The sequence below is a fragment of the Taudactylus pleione genome, unplaced genomic scaffold (assembly GCF_031769625.1).
Source record: "Taudactylus pleione unplaced genomic scaffold, aTauple2 ptg000309l, whole genome shotgun sequence".
In the NCBI taxonomy this organism is placed as follows: domain Eukaryota; kingdom Metazoa; phylum Chordata; class Amphibia; order Anura; family Myobatrachidae; genus Taudactylus; species Taudactylus pleione.
The window spans coordinates 6,484,579-6,501,658 of NW_028284710.1; the positions used below are offsets into that span (position 1 = coordinate 6,484,579).

The 17,080-nt window shown below is 37.1% G+C and overlaps 1 protein-coding gene across 3 annotated transcripts in view; it reads right to left on the reverse strand.

Annotated features, from left to right (window-relative positions):
- LOC148511392 (collagen alpha-2(VI) chain-like) overlaps positions 1 to 17,080 on the reverse strand; it is a 313,628-nt gene that overhangs the window by 56,559 nt on the left and 239,989 nt on the right. For all 3 annotated transcript variants that reach the window (XM_088442276.1, XM_088442278.1, XM_088442277.1), the window contains one exon: positions 8,690 to 8,752. In XM_088442276.1, coding sequence (XP_088298402.1) covers positions 8,690 to 8,752 — 63 coding nt within the window. The remainder of the gene's footprint in view (positions 1 to 8,689; positions 8,753 to 17,080) is intronic.

A 17,080-nucleotide genomic window follows, 5' to 3' on the forward strand; every position in this document is an offset into this window, starting at 1 on the left:
ATTCACCACCTACTACTGATGACCCCCATCTTCCCAAATAACCAATATTATTTAATCTATTGTTAATATACTGCTATTGCTTATAGTTTTGTACAAAATATATATTCAGTTCACGGATTAGATATATTTGCTGGTCCACAGTTACTGCTCCGTAGAAAGACTTTGGCCCTCATTCAGACCCGGACGCAAGTGGCCGTTCGTACGTTCGGCGTACGTAAAAAAATATGTAAATTCAAGCACTCGCTCGTATTTTCGAACGCAGACAAACATCCTCCCCAAACTCAACCAACCCCTCCTCTAACTAACGAGCGTGCCAAATAGCGAGCGTACATCCCCGAAATGGCTTGAAGGGAACGCACGCACACGTACAAACCGGAAGTGGGACTGTCAGATTTCGATTAACTGCTCGTTTATTCTGGCTACCTCCCTCAATCGTATCATGCCAATCAATATATCAATTAGCTTAATTGTTTTTTTTTTTTTTTTTTGACACAATGCAAATAAACTTTAATCTTGTCCGTGTTTGTGTTTACCCGCAGAATACGTACGGCTTAAACCTTCGCTTTTATTTGTCAAAATACATGTTAACCCCAATTAAACAATTGTTCTATTTGTTTTTATCCCCGCATATTTCCCGGGGTTCATTTCTTTATTTAAATTTGCTTACGCATGTCACTGCATCAAGCCTATCATAACTCTCAAGAGATTTGTGGCCCTGTCGAACACATGACTCATACACTAACCAATAGAATTGGTCCTGTTAATTACCCAAATACATTAGCCAATCAAAATTATTTGCGGGTCTTTATTAAAAATGATTATTAAAAAATACACCATTGCCATCATGAGAGCCTCGGCATTCACCAGGCGCGAGCTGCTGGTGCTAACGGAGGTGATGGATAGGCGGATCACCAGCCAGCCTCCACCCATCACCAATCGCGAAAAGCGTTCCGCATATGCGGAGGTACGGGGCCGCCTGCGCTCCTTCGGCTCACGCCGCCAGATCGGCCAGCTGGAGAGCAGGTGGTCGGACCTGCAACGGCGGACGCCCCGCTTGCTGGCATGCTTACGCATGCAGATCGCTGAAAGTAAGTTTTAGGGACTGTGGTTTTCATGTTTATCTTTGTGGCCCTAACTGCGTGTGCCTGTTTTCATGTATGTCCTATTTATTAATTGTACTCATATCTGCATGGCCATGTTTTCATGCATGTCCTATTTATTCATTGTACTCATATCTGCATGGCCATGTTTTCATGTATGTCCTATTTAGTCATTGTACTCATATCTGCATGGCCATGTTTTCATGTATGTCCTATTTAGTCATTGTACTCATATCTGCATGGCCATGTTTTCATGTATGTCCTATTTATTCATTGTACTCATATCTGCATGCCCATGTTTTCCGTTTTTTTTCCCCATAAAATAGTGTTTTTCTCGGATTTTGGTTGAAACTAACCACAATTTGTTTCACATCTTTTAGGGGCACAGCGAAGACTACGGCGTCATCGTCATCCAAGACGGCGCTCACGCCCACTCTCCCCAACCCCCAGCCAACCCTCCACAAGCCAAAATTCCCCTATTTCCCCCTCCTCCCCAGCCTGCCAAGACCCTGTGGCGTATATTTAGGGGCTCCTTCCCCTCCATCCCAATTCCGCCTCTCCTCCAACCACCCCTCTTCGAACTATCCCCTCCCCGGAATCAGAAATCACCCCGCCCAGATCTTTGGGGAATGGAGGCACCTCCGAGGAGGACGAGGGAGTGCCTTCTGGAGCTGCCGTTTTTTCGAACGGTATGTTTTTGATTTTGTTTTTTTTGCGCCACAAACTGTTTGTATGTAATCATGTGTCGTTCCCTTTTTTTGTGTTTTTTGGTAGACTTTTGGGGAAATTTCGGGTTGCCTTTACCTGTTACTGCTGATTTCACCATACACATATCACACCTGTCGTAATCTGTTTTTTGGACTTGTATTTTTGGGCTAGACCATTTTGGGGGGCTGGGTTTTAACGGTGTAATTATGGTTTGTTTCCAAATATTTTCATTTTTGGTTTGCTTGTTTTTTAATGTGGTTTCATTATTGATGTATTAATCCCCAAACTTTTCTAACCCACAGAGGAACAGAGGCGTAGGGCTGAATTAGCCGGCTGTGTGGGCCGTATGCGGGAACACATCATCGGTCTGCTGGTGGTCCTTGACCATATGTCGGTCCTCCTTAGGAACTAGTTTTTTTTTAGTTTTTTTTCTAAATGTAAATAAATTAATATTTTCAACTTAACGTTCTGTCTCATTCATTGTTTCAAAATCAGAGATTGTTTACACTGACAACAGTAGACTCTTCCAGCAAGGATTTGCAATTTTTGACACTAAGATTGTGTGTTGTATTTTTAAGGAAAACAGGCACAAGAAACAACTAACAGTAACAATCTCATTGCCCTTTTTTGGTGTTGTCAAAATTATATATTACTACATTTTACAGGTTGCGTCATTACTGGATTACCCCTTAGGCAAATGTAACGTGTGTGAACCTGGTTACACTTGCTTGTAACGTGCAAAAAAAAGAACAAAATTACACTCTCAAGACATTTATTCACAACATAACTCAAAAAACAAAGTGGTCACTCACAAACAAAACACACAGTGATAATCATAAATACAACACATACCAAAAACTAAAAAAAAACACACAACAAATCAAGAACTGGTTGATGAAGGACCATGCCAACATGATTCCACAAATATGGCATTGCAATATGGGTTCCATAATATATTCCCAAAGTTTCTACATAAAGGTTTTTTAAGGGTAGCAGGAAGTAGTCATCGCTGGAGTGCCAAAGATTATGGAAAAAAACAGAAGATGGAGAAAAAAAAAACAATTAATTAGATGTTCTCAAACAAACCGTACCACATTGGGTATAAACACTGTTGTTTTGACAATAATTACCTAAAATATCTGGCCACCACATCATCGCGTATGGCCCCCCCACATACTGACCTCCGACCAACCTCGGGGGGGCCATCCTCAGGTAAGGCATCCTCTGGCTGCATTGGGATACCACTCCTTATGGCGATGTTGTGAAATATCCCACACAGGACCACAATTTTCGAAACCATATCTGGCAAATACATGAGCTCGCCACCAGAGTGGTGGAGGCATCTGAATCGGCCTTTTAAAAGGCCGATACAGCGCTCCACCACTTGCTTGGTGGCTGTAAGTGCGGCATTAAACTCACTTTGTGGCCCTGGTGTGGGAGCCAAATAAGGAGTGAGCAGCCAGGGCGTGCAAGGGTAGCCACTGTCTCCTGTGAAAAAGAATAGACAACATCAGGATCACTCTGTATGAAGCTTAACATTGTTATGTACTAAAGGTCTCCACTTACCCAGAAGCCACGCATCACCAGCTTGTAGGTTGGTTAATTTGTGCCATATCCCTGATTGCCGGATGACGAAGGCGTCATGTGCACTTCCTGGTAATTTTGCATTCAGGGACAGGATCTGGAGGGAGGCATCACATACCACCATTACATTCAGGGAGTGATAGTGTTTCCGGTTGCGAAATATGGCCTCCAGCCGTGCTGGAGGCTGAAGTGGTATGTGAGTACCATCCACAACCCCTATGATGTGTGGGAAGCCAGCTATTTGGTAAAAATTGGCCTTGGCCACACTAAGGGCACCCATATCCAAAGGCATTTGAATAAAATGATGGAGGTGCTTGAAAAGTGCCTCCATCACTGCCCTCAGGATCCGGGAAAAGGAGGATTGTGAGATGCCCGCCACTATTCCCACCGTTGTTTGAAACGATCCTGAGGCACAGAAATGTAACACCGCCATAAATTGCGTAAGTGGTGGTATTGCTGTAGGACTGTCAATTTGCCACTCAAGATCACTCTCTATTAATGAGAGAGTGTCTATGATGATTTTGGGAGGAAGACGGTAGCATCTTAAAACCTCATCATCAGGCATTCCAAAAAGGGTGACACGTGTTCGAAATATCTGGGGCCTTACACGCCTACGATGCCTACGCCTGGGACGAGATTGAGGTTGGTCGGCTTCCGGGAGCATGGCCAGAACAATCCGACCCAGATCAACCTGAAATGGCAAGATTTGAATGTAAGGCTTTTTAACCCCCCCCCAAAAAAAATATATAACTTAGCTTGATGATACCATCCATTGATGCTTACATGCCGGGGTATTGTCATGATACATGCAAACTGGAAATAATCACAATATAAAAATACATCATTTTATGCTGGGCATTTCTGTTTCAAAATGTTGTGCAAGACAAAACATAAAAGGGGAGAAACACACATTTGCCCAAAGAGCAAAACGACATTGCGCACACTACGTCAAATTGGGGCCAAATGTAAGCAACAAATGCTAAAGGGAAAACACCAACAATTTAACGGGATAAATAAGCATTTAAAAATGCGCTAATTAGTTCTCAAATACAGGTCACAATAGAAACTGATAAAAATGCGCTAATTAGTTCGCAAATACAAGTCACAATAGAAACTGATAAAAATGCGCTTATTAGTTCGCAAATACAAGTCACAATAGAAACTGATAAAAATGTGCTAATTAGTTCGCAAATACAAGTCACAATAGAAACTGATAAAAATGCGCTAATTAGTTCGCAAATACAAGTCACAATAGAAACTGATAAAAATGCGCTAATTAGTTCACAAATACAAGTTAAAAAATACGCAGCTACAAAAAAACAACATTTTATAAACATTTCTGACTAAGAAAAACAAAGGTTACAAGTGTAAGGCCACACAAAGTTGCGTAAAGACAAACATGAACATTTACAAAACAATTAAAAAAATGAACTTACCAAGAGATAATATATAAGATTCCGGATCAAAAGGTCTTTGGGGCAGAGCCAAAAAAAAACCTAACAGAGATGAAATTACGCAAAAAAACCGTTAGAAAATTCAGAAAAAGAAGGAGACACAAATTGAACCAAAGTTAGACTTCCAAAAACTTACCAAATCAAGAAACGCCAAAAAGAAATCCAACAGAAAAAATGCGAACGGAAAAACAAAATGCAAATATAGCAAAAAAAAACTACTCCCACCAACGCAAACTCCAAAACCCGCCAACAATCAACTCCGACCAACGTAACCTCCAACAATCCAAAAACGCCACCTCGACTCGAGACGCCCCAAGCCATAAATAGTGTTTAGTTTCCCGCACAAATTAAGGAGGGATCATAGGAACGCACAATCAATGATGCGGCCGAAAAATAAGGACGCATGTATAAATACGTCACGAGCCAAACCAAACATTCTGGTGTATTTCTTGTTTTGAGCTCAGACATGGCTACAGACCAGGGAAACAATGGGCAACAGTCTGGCGGTAAGTATTTCAGGCATTTGGAAACAATGATTAATTAGAAACATAATATAGTGCAAGTTGTGAAGTTTACAATTCTCAACATTTAAACAAATAGGTGAGGAGGATGACATGGAAGAGGCTGCTGGGCCCAGTATTCCGGGCAAAGCTGGCAAAAAGAAAAGGCAGCCACAATTCACAAGAAAGGAGATGGAGGTTTTGATTCAGAAGTGTGTGGACATCCTGCCACAGGCAGACAGGAATATGAGTGCAAGCCAGAAGTGGAGAATGTGGGAGGAGGTAGCCGTTGCTGTCAATAGGGTGGGTGATTATGTCCGTCTAGCCCGGGATGTCAAACGGCGGTAAGTAAACACTTGACCCCCCCTAAAACCAAAAGGATAATGCTTCCAATTTCACCCACAGATGGGCCGACTTCAAATATCGCCTGAAGCAAAAACTGGCGGACAGGGCTAGGCATGCAAGGGGGACAGGTGGGGGTCCCACCCCTGTGTCATTGGAGTTTACTGATTTAGAAGAGCTGGCACAGGGGTGTGTGCAGCCTGTGGAGGTGTTTGGCGTGTCCAACATGGATACGGACATGCCAGACTTTGCGGCTCCTCATGTTGTCCAAGGTAAATATTGTGATGTCACCAACTCTGAAATGTTATTGTGCCAATATTTAGTTTCTAATGTGACTCTTTTCTCATTTTTCCAACAGAGACACAGGCGGATGAGTCTGCTCCAGAGGGGAGCCTTGGCCGCAGAATTTCTGCTGGCTCTGCAGGGGAGGAACCAGTACATCCGGCTGAGGACCCTGCAGAAGCCAGTCCAGGGCAATCCCCCTCGCAGGCAGTGTCCCTCCCCACAGAACTCAATTTCAAATCGGATTTCCATACGGAGGTTCTGCAGAGGATGGACGCCAGTCTGGTACAGGTGGCTGAGGCCCTGGAGCAAAATGCTGCGGCCAACGTGACCATTGGTCAGGCCCTGGCGGAAAATACCAGGGCCAACATCCGCATCGCCAATGCCCTGGAGCAGCTCGTTCGCCAGCACATGGTGGAGCCGACCTCCCTTCCTGCCGGAACATAAGGATCCTCCACCTCTGGCACAACATCAGCCAATCCTCCAAATGTGCCTAGCCCTGTGCCTAGTCCAGAGGCCACAACATCTGCCTCTGGACAGGCCAGCCTGATGACATCCCGGACCCGGTCTGGCGCCCTCCCTCCCCCAGCCAAACGGGGGAAAGAACGTTGACAGCATTGGCTCCTTTTCCCACACTCCTTCTGTGCTTGCCTCATATTCCTTTCTGGCCAAAACTTCCAGACTTTTCAGTTTTTATCCTGAAATACTACTTAGTTTGGCCTCATTAGGGTTGTCTTTATTACATTGTTAATACATTGATTGAAGAGCACCTAGTTTCTTGCATAAAAGGTTTTGTTTAGAGTCTGATAGATTTTATGCCCCAAATGCCCAAATAAAGATTACGGCATAAAGGTGTTGGATTTTACATTTAAAATTTGAGTCACAGTATCTCAGAATATATCCATCCCAACACACAGCAGTATTTTAAAGTCATTTGTCCAAATCCATATGCTTACGTCTAAATATAGTGCATATGCGCATTACTCTAACCATACACAATATAAGGCATTAAGGTGTAGTATAATAAGAGAATTGTGACTTTTCCATGCAAAGTGTAATGAAATATAAACATCCCCACATCTCTCATTTGTCACTGGAATGAAAATGACAAATGAAATCTCCACAGATGGAAACTGCTTTACATAATATGGCTGCAATACTGGTCAGCTGAAGAGGGCAATATGTAAACAACAAATCAGAAGCATTTACATAGGGGCAGATATATAAAGAGGTGTTAAGTGTCAAATGCACCATCGAACATCGGCATGTATGAACATAGAGAAAATAAGCAGATAAATGACTTTTGTTGTAAGCAACTAATGATTTCAAAGATGCTACACTGTATGGTGCCTGGTGACTGAAAACCAATCAGAAGTTGCTAAAAAACGCTAAGCGCACTTTTGTGACACTAGGCTAATGAGTTGCGGGACTTGCACTGATCGCAGAGCTCTCTCCCCCTTCTGGCGGTTGAGATGTTAATACAGCTCGGTGCTATAACTTCCCGGAAGAGATATAGCAGCACAATTTGTCCCCTGTTTTTAAACCACCACATATTCCCAGCGATTTTACCCACCAACAGCAGGATTTACTATTCAGTGATTTGTAGGATTCAAATTTCAAAACCACTAAATTGAATGAGATTTAGGGGAAACCACCTGATAAAATCATGTGGGATGCATGCAGTTTCATCCTACATTGTGTAATAGCCCAGTGCTACTCAGCATTGTCCTCTAGTTGGGGGCCAAACAATCAATCCTCCTTCTGCTGCGACTGGATGATAGGTACCAGGAAAATAGTAAATAATGGTAAAATGAATCCTAAATAATAAAACATAGTCTCCACATCTAATAACTAAAAGAATCATAGCACCCCCCATTTATTAAATAACTGATAATAGTGTCACCATTTGTTCGATACATAAATGACATTGCCATCATACTAGTGGCCCAAATATTTATTTAGTAGAGTGGAATTAAAATATATACTAGATTTTTTTTCTGTTCTTGCTCCAACTTAATCCATATTGATAGACAAAACAGTTACTTAACCTTGCTCCCTCTCCTCCTAGTTTGCAGAGCTACAGTGACAAGCCCTGCTGAGGTAACATTGTTACTCCATAGAGACTGGGGTCTGTCTCAGTTGAAGATATTGGAATTCCTGAATATCTTCTGGTTTGGTAACTCAACCACTACACTGTATTACTGTGATAAACTCCTGGGCAGTGGCATATCTATAATGGGTGCAGTGTGTGCGCGGTACACGGGCCCCCGGGTCCAGGGGGGCCCCACACCGCACGCACTGCACCTATTTTTTTTTCAAACTTACCTGTCCATGGTCCCGCGCCGGTTCTCAGCGCTGCTCAGAACACCGGAAAATGGCAGCTGCGGCCATTTACCGGCGTTCTGCGCATGCGTAGTAGACTCCAGGCACGCTCTAGTGCCCTGAGTCTACTAAGGCTCTGGTGGCTGGCCAGCTACGTCAGTCGGCTACCAGCCAAAAGGGAGAGAGGAGGGGGTCCCGCACAGTGAGTGCACACGGGCCCCCTCCTCTCTTAAGACGCCCCTGCTCCTGGGTGTATAATGACACTCACATGCTAAGCTAGAAGTATTTATTTTCCTTTAAGAATAAGCATTCTTTAATCTCTTTGCTGGTATTTTTTTTCTACTTCATCTCTTATTCACAGTTTTTGAATCAGAATACAGATATCAAATGAACTCACGGGAAATCCAGGTGCACCAGTAAGACCTCGCTCTCCTGGTTGTCCATTGGGTCCATATTCACCCTGAGTAGATGAGAATGTCTTTCTGTTATACACAGCTAAACTGAAAACAAAGCATGCTGTACACTGTGAATTGCACTGGGGTCTGCTGATCTTATGCTTTAAAGCAAGCAAAATCAAAAACACAACTCATCCCACATAAAGGACTCTATTTACCACAATCCGCATTTTGAATGTAGATTGTAGTGTGATATTACCGACTGAATTCAGGCAATATCACAGGGATTTACTAAAAATCCTTTGCAGGGACAGAGCTCGCGATAAAGCTCTGTCCCTTCGAATCCCCTCCGCACACTTATTACAGTATTTAAAAAAAAATAATACGGTAACAAGTGCCGACGCATGTACCGACTGTCACTAAGCCACGCCCCCGCTGCTAAGCCACTCCCCCACAATCGCGGTTGCATACTGTAGTGTATAAGATCTGAAAAGTAAAAGTTGCATATTGTAGTGTATAAGATCTGAAAAGTAAAAGATGCATACTGTAGTGTATAAGATCTGAAAAGTAAAACTTGCATACTGTAGTGTATAAGATCTGAAAATTAAGAGTTGCATACTGTAGTGTATAAGATATGAAAAGTAAAACTTGCATACTGTAGTGTATAAGATCTGAAAATTAAGAGTTGCATACTGTAGTGTATAAGATCTGAAAATTAAGAGTTGCATACTGTAGTGTATAAGATATGAAAAGTAAGAGTTGCATACTGTAGTGTATAATATATAAAAAGTAAAAGTTGCATACTGTAGTGTATAAGATCTGAAAAGTAAAACTTGCATACTGTAGTGTATAAGATCTGAAAATTAAGAGTTGCATACTGTAGTGTATAAGATATGAAAAGTAAAAGTTGCATACTGTACTGTATCAGATATGAAAAGTAAAAGTTGCATACTGTAGTGTATAAGATATGAAAAGTAAAAGTTGCATACTGTAGTGTATAATATATGAAAAATAAAAGTTGCATACTGTAGTGTATAAGATTTGAAAAGTAAAAGTTGCATACTGCAGTGTATAAGATCTGAAAAGTAAAAGTTGCATACTGCAGTGTATAAGATCTGAAAAGTAAAAGTTGCATACTGCAGTGTATAAGATCTGAAAACAAAAAGTTGCGTACTGTAGTGTACAAGATCTGAAAAGTAAGAGTTGCATACTGTAGTGTATAATATATGAAAAGTAAGAGTTGCATATTGTAGTGTATAAGATCTGAAAAATAAAAGTTGCATACTGTAGTGTATAATACATGAAAAGTAAAAGTTGCATACTGTAGTGTATCAGATATGAAAAGTAAAAGTTGCATACTGTAGTGTATAAGATCTGAAAAGTAAGAGTTGCATACTGTAGGGTATAAGATCTTAAAAGTAAAAGCTGCATACTGTAGTGTATAAGATCTGAAAAGTAAAAGTTGCATACTGTAGTGTATAATACATGAAAAGTAAAAGTTGCATACTGTAGTGTATCAGATATGAAAAGTAAAAGTTGCATACTGTAGTGTATAATATATGAAAAGTAAGAGTTGCATACTGTAGTGTATCAGATATGAAAAGTAGAAGTTGCATACTGTAGTGTATCAGATATGAAAAGTAGAAGTTGCATACTATAGTGTATAAGATCTAAACAGTAAAAGTTGCATACTGTAGTGTATCAGATATGAAAAGTAAAAGTTGCATACTGTAGTGTATCAGATATGAAAAGTAAAAGTTGCATACTGTACTGTATAAGATCTGAAAAGTAAAAGTTGCATACTGTAGTGTATAAGATCTGAAAAGTAGAAGTTGCATACTGTACTGTATAAGATCTGAAAAGTAAAAGTTGCATACTGTACTGTATCAGATATGAAAAGTAAAAGTTGCATAATGTGGTGCACAAGATCTGAAAAGGAAAAGTTGCGTACTGTAGTGTACAAGATCTGAAAAGTAAAAGTTGCATACTGTAGTGTATCAGATATGAAAAGTAAAAGTTGCATACTGTATAAGATCTGAAAAGTAAAAGTTGCATACTGTACTGTATCAGATAAGAAAAGTAGAAGTTGCATACTGTACTGTATAAGATCTGAAAAGTAAAAGATGCATACTGTAGTGTATCAGATATGAAAAGTAAGAGTTGCATATTGTAGTGTATAAGATATGAAAAGTAAGAGTTGCATACTGTAGTGTATAAGATCTGAAAAGTAGAAGTTGCATACTGTAGTGTATAATATATGAAAAGTAAAAGTTGCATACTGTAGTGGATCAGATATGAAAAGTAAAAGTTGCATACTGTAGTGTATAAGATCTGAAAAGTAAGAGTTGCATATTGTAGTGTATAAGATCTGAAAAATAAAAGTTGCATACTGTAGTGTATAATACATGAAAAGTAAAAGTTGCACACTGTAGTGTATAATATATGAAAAGTAAGAGTTGCATACTGTAGGGTATAAGATCTTAAAAGTAAAAGCTGCATACTGTAGTGTATAAGATCTGAAAAGTAAAAGTTGCATACTGTAGTGTATAAGACCTGAAAAGTAAAAGTTGCATACTGTAGTGTATAAGACCTGAAAAGTAAAAGTTGCATACTGTAGTGTATAAGATCTGAAAAATAAATGTTGCATACTGTAGTGTATAAGATCTGAAAACTAAAAGTTGCATACTGTACTGTATAGGACCTGAAAAGTAAAAGTTGCATACTGTAGTGTACAAGATTTGAAAAGTAGAAGTTGCATACTGTAGTGTATCAGATATGAAAAGTAAGAGTTGCATACTGTAGTGTATAAGATATGAAAAGTAAGTGTTGCACACTGTAGTGTATAAGATATGAAAAGTAAAAGTTGCATACTGTACTGTATCAGATATGAAAAGTAAAAGTTGCATACTGTAGTGTATAAGATATGAAAAGTAAAAGTTGCATACTGTAGTGTATAATATATGAAAAATAAAAGTTGCATACTGTAGTGTATAAGATCTGAAAAGTAAAAGTTGCATACTGCAGTGTATAAGATCTGAAAAGTAAAAGTTGCATACTGCAGTGTATAAGATCTGAAAAGTAAAAGTTGCATACTGCAGTGTATAAGATCTGAAAACAAAAAGTTGCGTACTGTAGTGTACAAGATCTGAAAAGTAAGAGTTGCATACTGTAGTGTATAATATATGAAAAGTAAGAGTTGCATATTGTAGTGTATAAGATCTGAAAAATAAAAGTTGCATACTGTAGTGTATAATACATGAAAAGTAAAAGTTGCATACTGTAGTGTATCAGATATGAAAAGTAAAAGTTGCATACTGTAGTGTATAAGATCTGAAAAGTAAGAGTTGCATACTGTAGGGTATAAGATCTTAAAAGTAAAAGCTGCATACTGTAGTGTATAAGATCTGAAAAGTAAAAGTTGCATACTGTAGTGTATAATACATGAAAAGTAAAAGTTGCATACTGTAGTGTATAAGATCTGAAAAATAAAAGTTGCATACTGTAGTGTATCAGATATGAAAAGTAAAAGTTGCATACTGTAGTGTATAATATATGAAAAGTAAGAGTTGCATACTGTAGTGTATCAGATATGAAAAGTAGAAGTTGCATACTGTAGTGTATCAGATATGAAAAGTAGAAGTTGCATACTATAGTGTATAAGATCTAAACAGTAAAAGTTGCATACTGTAGTGTATCAGATATGAAAAGTAAAAGTTGCATACTGTAGTGTATCAGATATGAAAAGTAAAAGTTGCATACTGTACTGTATAAGATCTGAAAAGTAAAAGTTGCATACTGTAGTGTATAAGATCTGAAAAGTAGAAGTTGCATACTGTACTGTATAAGATCTGAAAAGTAAAAGTTGCATACTGTACTGTATCAGATATGAAAAGTAAAAGTTGCATAATGTGGTGCACAAGATCTGAAAAGGAAAAGTTGCGTACTGTAGTGTACAAGATCTGAAAAGTAAAAGTTGCATACTGTAGTGTATCAGATATGAAAAGTAAAAGTTGCATACTGTATAAGATCTGAAAAGTAAAAGTTGCATACTGTACTGTATCAGATAAGAAAAGTAGAAGTTGCATACTGTACTGTATAAGATCTGAAAAGTAAAAGATGCATACTGTAGTGTATCAGATATGAAAAGTAAGAGTTGCATACTGTAGTATATAAGATCTTAAAAGTAAAAGTTGCATACTGTAGTGTATCAGATATGAAAAGTAAAAGATGCATACTGTACTGTATAAGATCTGAAAAGTAAAAGTTGCATACTGTAGTGTATAAGATCTGAAAAGTAAAAGTTGCATACTGTAGTGTATAAGACCTGAAAAGTAAAAGTTGCATACTGTAGTTTATAAGATCTGAAAAATAAATGTTGCATACTGTAGTGTATAAGATCTGAAAACTAAAAGTTGCATACTGTACTGTATAGGACCTGAAAAGTAAAAGTTGCATACTGTAGTGTACAAGATTTGAAAAGTAGAAGTTGCATACTGTAGTGTATCAGATATGAAAAGTAAGAGTTGCATACTGTAGTGTATAAGATATGAAAAGTAAGTGTTGCACACTGTAGTGTATAAGATATGAAAAGTAAAAGTTGCATACTGTACTGTATCAGATATGAAAAGTAAAAGTTGCATACTGTAGTGTATAAGATATGAAAAGTAAAAGTTGCATACTGTAGTGTATAATATATGAAAAATAAAAGTTGCATACTGTAGTGTATAAGATCTGAAAAGTAAAAGTTGCATACTGCAGTGTATAAGATCTGAAAAGTAAAAGTTGCATACTGCAGTGTATAAGATCTGAAAAGTAAAAGTTGCATACTGCAGTGTATAAGATCTGAAAACAAAAAGTTGCGTACTGTAGTGTACAAGATCTGAAAAGTAAGAGTTGCATACTGTAGTGTATAATATATGAAAAGTAAGAGTTGCATATTGTAGTGTATAAGATCTGAAAAATAAAAGTTGCATACTGTAGTGTATAATACATGAAAAGTAAAAGTTGCATACTGTAGTGTATCAGATATGAAAAGTAAAAGTTGCATACTGTAGTGTATAAGATCTGAAAAGTAAGAGTTGCATACTGTAGGGTATAAGATCTTAAAAGTAAAAGCTGCATACTGTAGTGTATAAGATCTGAAAAGTAAAAGTTGCATACTGTAGTGTATAATACATGAAAAGTAAAAGTTGCATACTGTAGTGTATAAGATCTGAAAAATAAAAGTTGCATACTGTAGTGTATCAGATATGAAAAGTAAAAGTTGCATACTGTAGTGTATAATATATGAAAAGTAAGAGTTGCATACTGTAGTGTATCAGATATGAAAAGTAGAAGTTGCATACTGTAGTGTATCAGATATGAAAAGTAGAAGTTGCATACTATAGTGTATAAGATCTAAACAGTAAAAGTTGCATACTGTAGTGTATCAGATATGAAAAGTAAAAGTTGCATACTGTAGTGTATCAGATATGAAAAGTAAAAGTTGCATACTGTACTGTATAAGATCTGAAAAGTAAAAGTTGCATACTGTAGTGTATAAGATCTGAAAAGTAGAAGTTGCATACTGTACTGTATAAGATCTGAAAAGTAAAAGTTGCATACTGTACTGTATCAGATATGAAAAGTAAAAGTTGCATAATGTGGTGCACAAGATCTGAAAAGGAAAAGTTGCGTACTGTAGTGTACAAGATCTGAAAAGTAAAAGTTGCATACTGTAGTGTATCAGATATGAAAAGTAAAAGTTGCATACTGTATAAGATCTGAAAAGTAAAAGTTGCATACTGTACTGTATCAGATAAGAAAAGTAGAAGTTGCATACTGTACTGTATAAGATCTGAAAAGTAAAAGATGCATACTGTAGTGTATCAGATATGAAAAGTAAGAGTTGCATATTGTAGTGTATAAGATATGAAAAGTAAGAGTTGCATACTGTAGTGTATAAGATCTGAAAAGTAGAAGTTGCATACTGTAGTGTATAATATATGAAAAGTAAAAGTTGCATACTGTAGTGGATCAGATATGAAAAGTAAAAGTTGCATTCTGTAGTGTATAAGATCTGAAAAGTAAGTGTTGCATATTGTAGTGTATAAGATCTGAAAAATAAAAGTTGCATACTGTAGTGTATAATACATGAAAAGTAAAAGTTGCACACTGTAGTGTATAATATATGAAAAGTAAGAGTTGCATACTGTAGGGTATAAGATCTTAAAAGTAAAAGCTGCATACTGTAGTGTATAAGATCTGAAAAGTAAAAGTTGCATACTGTAGTGTATAAGACCTGAAAAGTAAATGTTGCATACTGTAGTGTATAAGATCTGAAAAGTAAAAGTTGCATACTGTAGTGTATAAGATCTGAAAAATAAATGTTGCATACTGTAGTGTATAAGATCTGAAAACTAAAAGTTGCATACTGTAGTGTATAAGATCTGAAAAGTAAGAGTTGCATATTGTAGTGTATAATATATGAAAAGTAAGAGTTGCATACTGTAGTGTATAAGATCTTAAAAGTAAAAGTTGCATACTGTAGTGTATCAGATATGAAAAGTAAGAATTGCATGCTGTAGTGTATAAGATCTGAAAAATAAAAGTTGCATACTGTAGTGTATAAGACCTGAAAAGTAAAAGTTGCATACTGTAGTATATAAGATCTTAAAAGTAAAAGTTGCATACTGTAGTGTATCAGATATGAAAAGTAAAAGTTGCATACTGTAGTGTATAAGACCTGAAAAGTAAAAGTTGCATACTGTAGTGTATAAGACCTGAAAAGTAAAAGTTGCATACTGTACTGTATAAGATCTGAAAAGTAAAAGTTGCATACTGTAGTGTATAAGACCTGAAAAGTAAAAGTTGCATACTGTAGTATATAAGATCTTAAAAGTAAAAGTTGCATACTGTAGTGTATCAGATATGAAAAGTAAAACTTGCATACTGTACTGTATAAGATCTGAAAAGTAAAAGTTGCATACTGTACTGTATAAGATCTGAAAAGTAAAAGTTGCATACTGTACTGTATAAGATCTGAAAAGTAAGAGTTGCACACTGTAGTGTATAAGATCTGAAAAGTAAGAGTTGCATACTGTAGTGTATAAGATCTGAAAAGTAAAAGTTGCATACTGTAGTGTATAAGATCTGAAAAGTAAGAGTTGCACACTGTAGTGTATAAGATCTGAAAAGTAAAAGTTGCATACTGTAGTGTATAAGATCTGAAAAGTAAAAGTTGCATACTGCAGTGTATAAGATCTGAAAAGTAAAAGTTGCATACAGTAGTGTATAATATATGAAAAGTAAGAGTTGCATACTGTAGTGTATAAGATCTGAAAAGTAAAATTTGCATACTGTAGTGTATAATATATGAAAAGAAAGAGTTGCATATTGTAGTGTATCAGATATGAAAAGTAGAAGTTGCATACTATAGTGTATAAGATCTGAAAAGTAAGAGTTGCATACTGTAGGGTATAAGATCTTAAAAGTAAAAGCTGCATACTGTAGTGTATCAGATAAGAAAAGTAAAAGTTGCATACTGTAGTGTATAATATATGAAAAGTAAGAGTTGCATACTGTAGTGTATAAGATCTGAAAAATAAAAGTTGCATACTGTAGTGTATCAGATAAGAAAAGTAAAAGTTGCATACTGTAGTGTATAATATATGAAAAGTAAGAGTTGCATACTGTAGTGTACCAGATATGAAAAGTAGAAGTTGCATACTATAGTGTATAAGATCTGAAAAATAAAAGTTGCATACTGTAGTGTATAAGACCTGAAAAGTAAAAGTTGCATACTGTAGTATATAAGATCTTAAAAGTAAAAGTTGCATACTGTAGTGTATCAGATATGAAAAGTAAAAGTTGCATACTGTACTGTATAAGATCTGAAAAGTAAAAGTTGCATACTGTAGTGTATAAGATCTGAAAAGTAAAAGTTGCATACTGTAGTGTATCAGATATGAAAAGTAAAAGTTGCATACTGTACTGTATCAGATATGAAAAGTAAAAGTTGCATACTGTAGTGCACAAGATCTGAAAAGGAAAAGTTGCATACTGTAGTGTACAAGATTTGAAAAGTAGAAGTTGCATACTGTAGTGTATCAGATATGAAAAGTAAGAGTTGCATACAGTAGTGTATAAGATATGAAAAGTAAGAGTTGCATACTGTAGTGGATAAGACCTGAAAAGTAAAAGTTGCATACTGTAGTGTATAAGATCTGAAAAATAAATGTTGCATACTGTAGTGTATAAGATCTGAAAAGTAAAAGTTGCATACTGTACTGTATAAGATCTGAAAAGTAAAAGTTGCATACTGTAATGTACAAGATCTGAAAAGTAGAAGTTGCATACTGTAGTGCACAAGATCTGAAACGGAAAAGTTGCATACTGTAGTGTACAAGATTTGA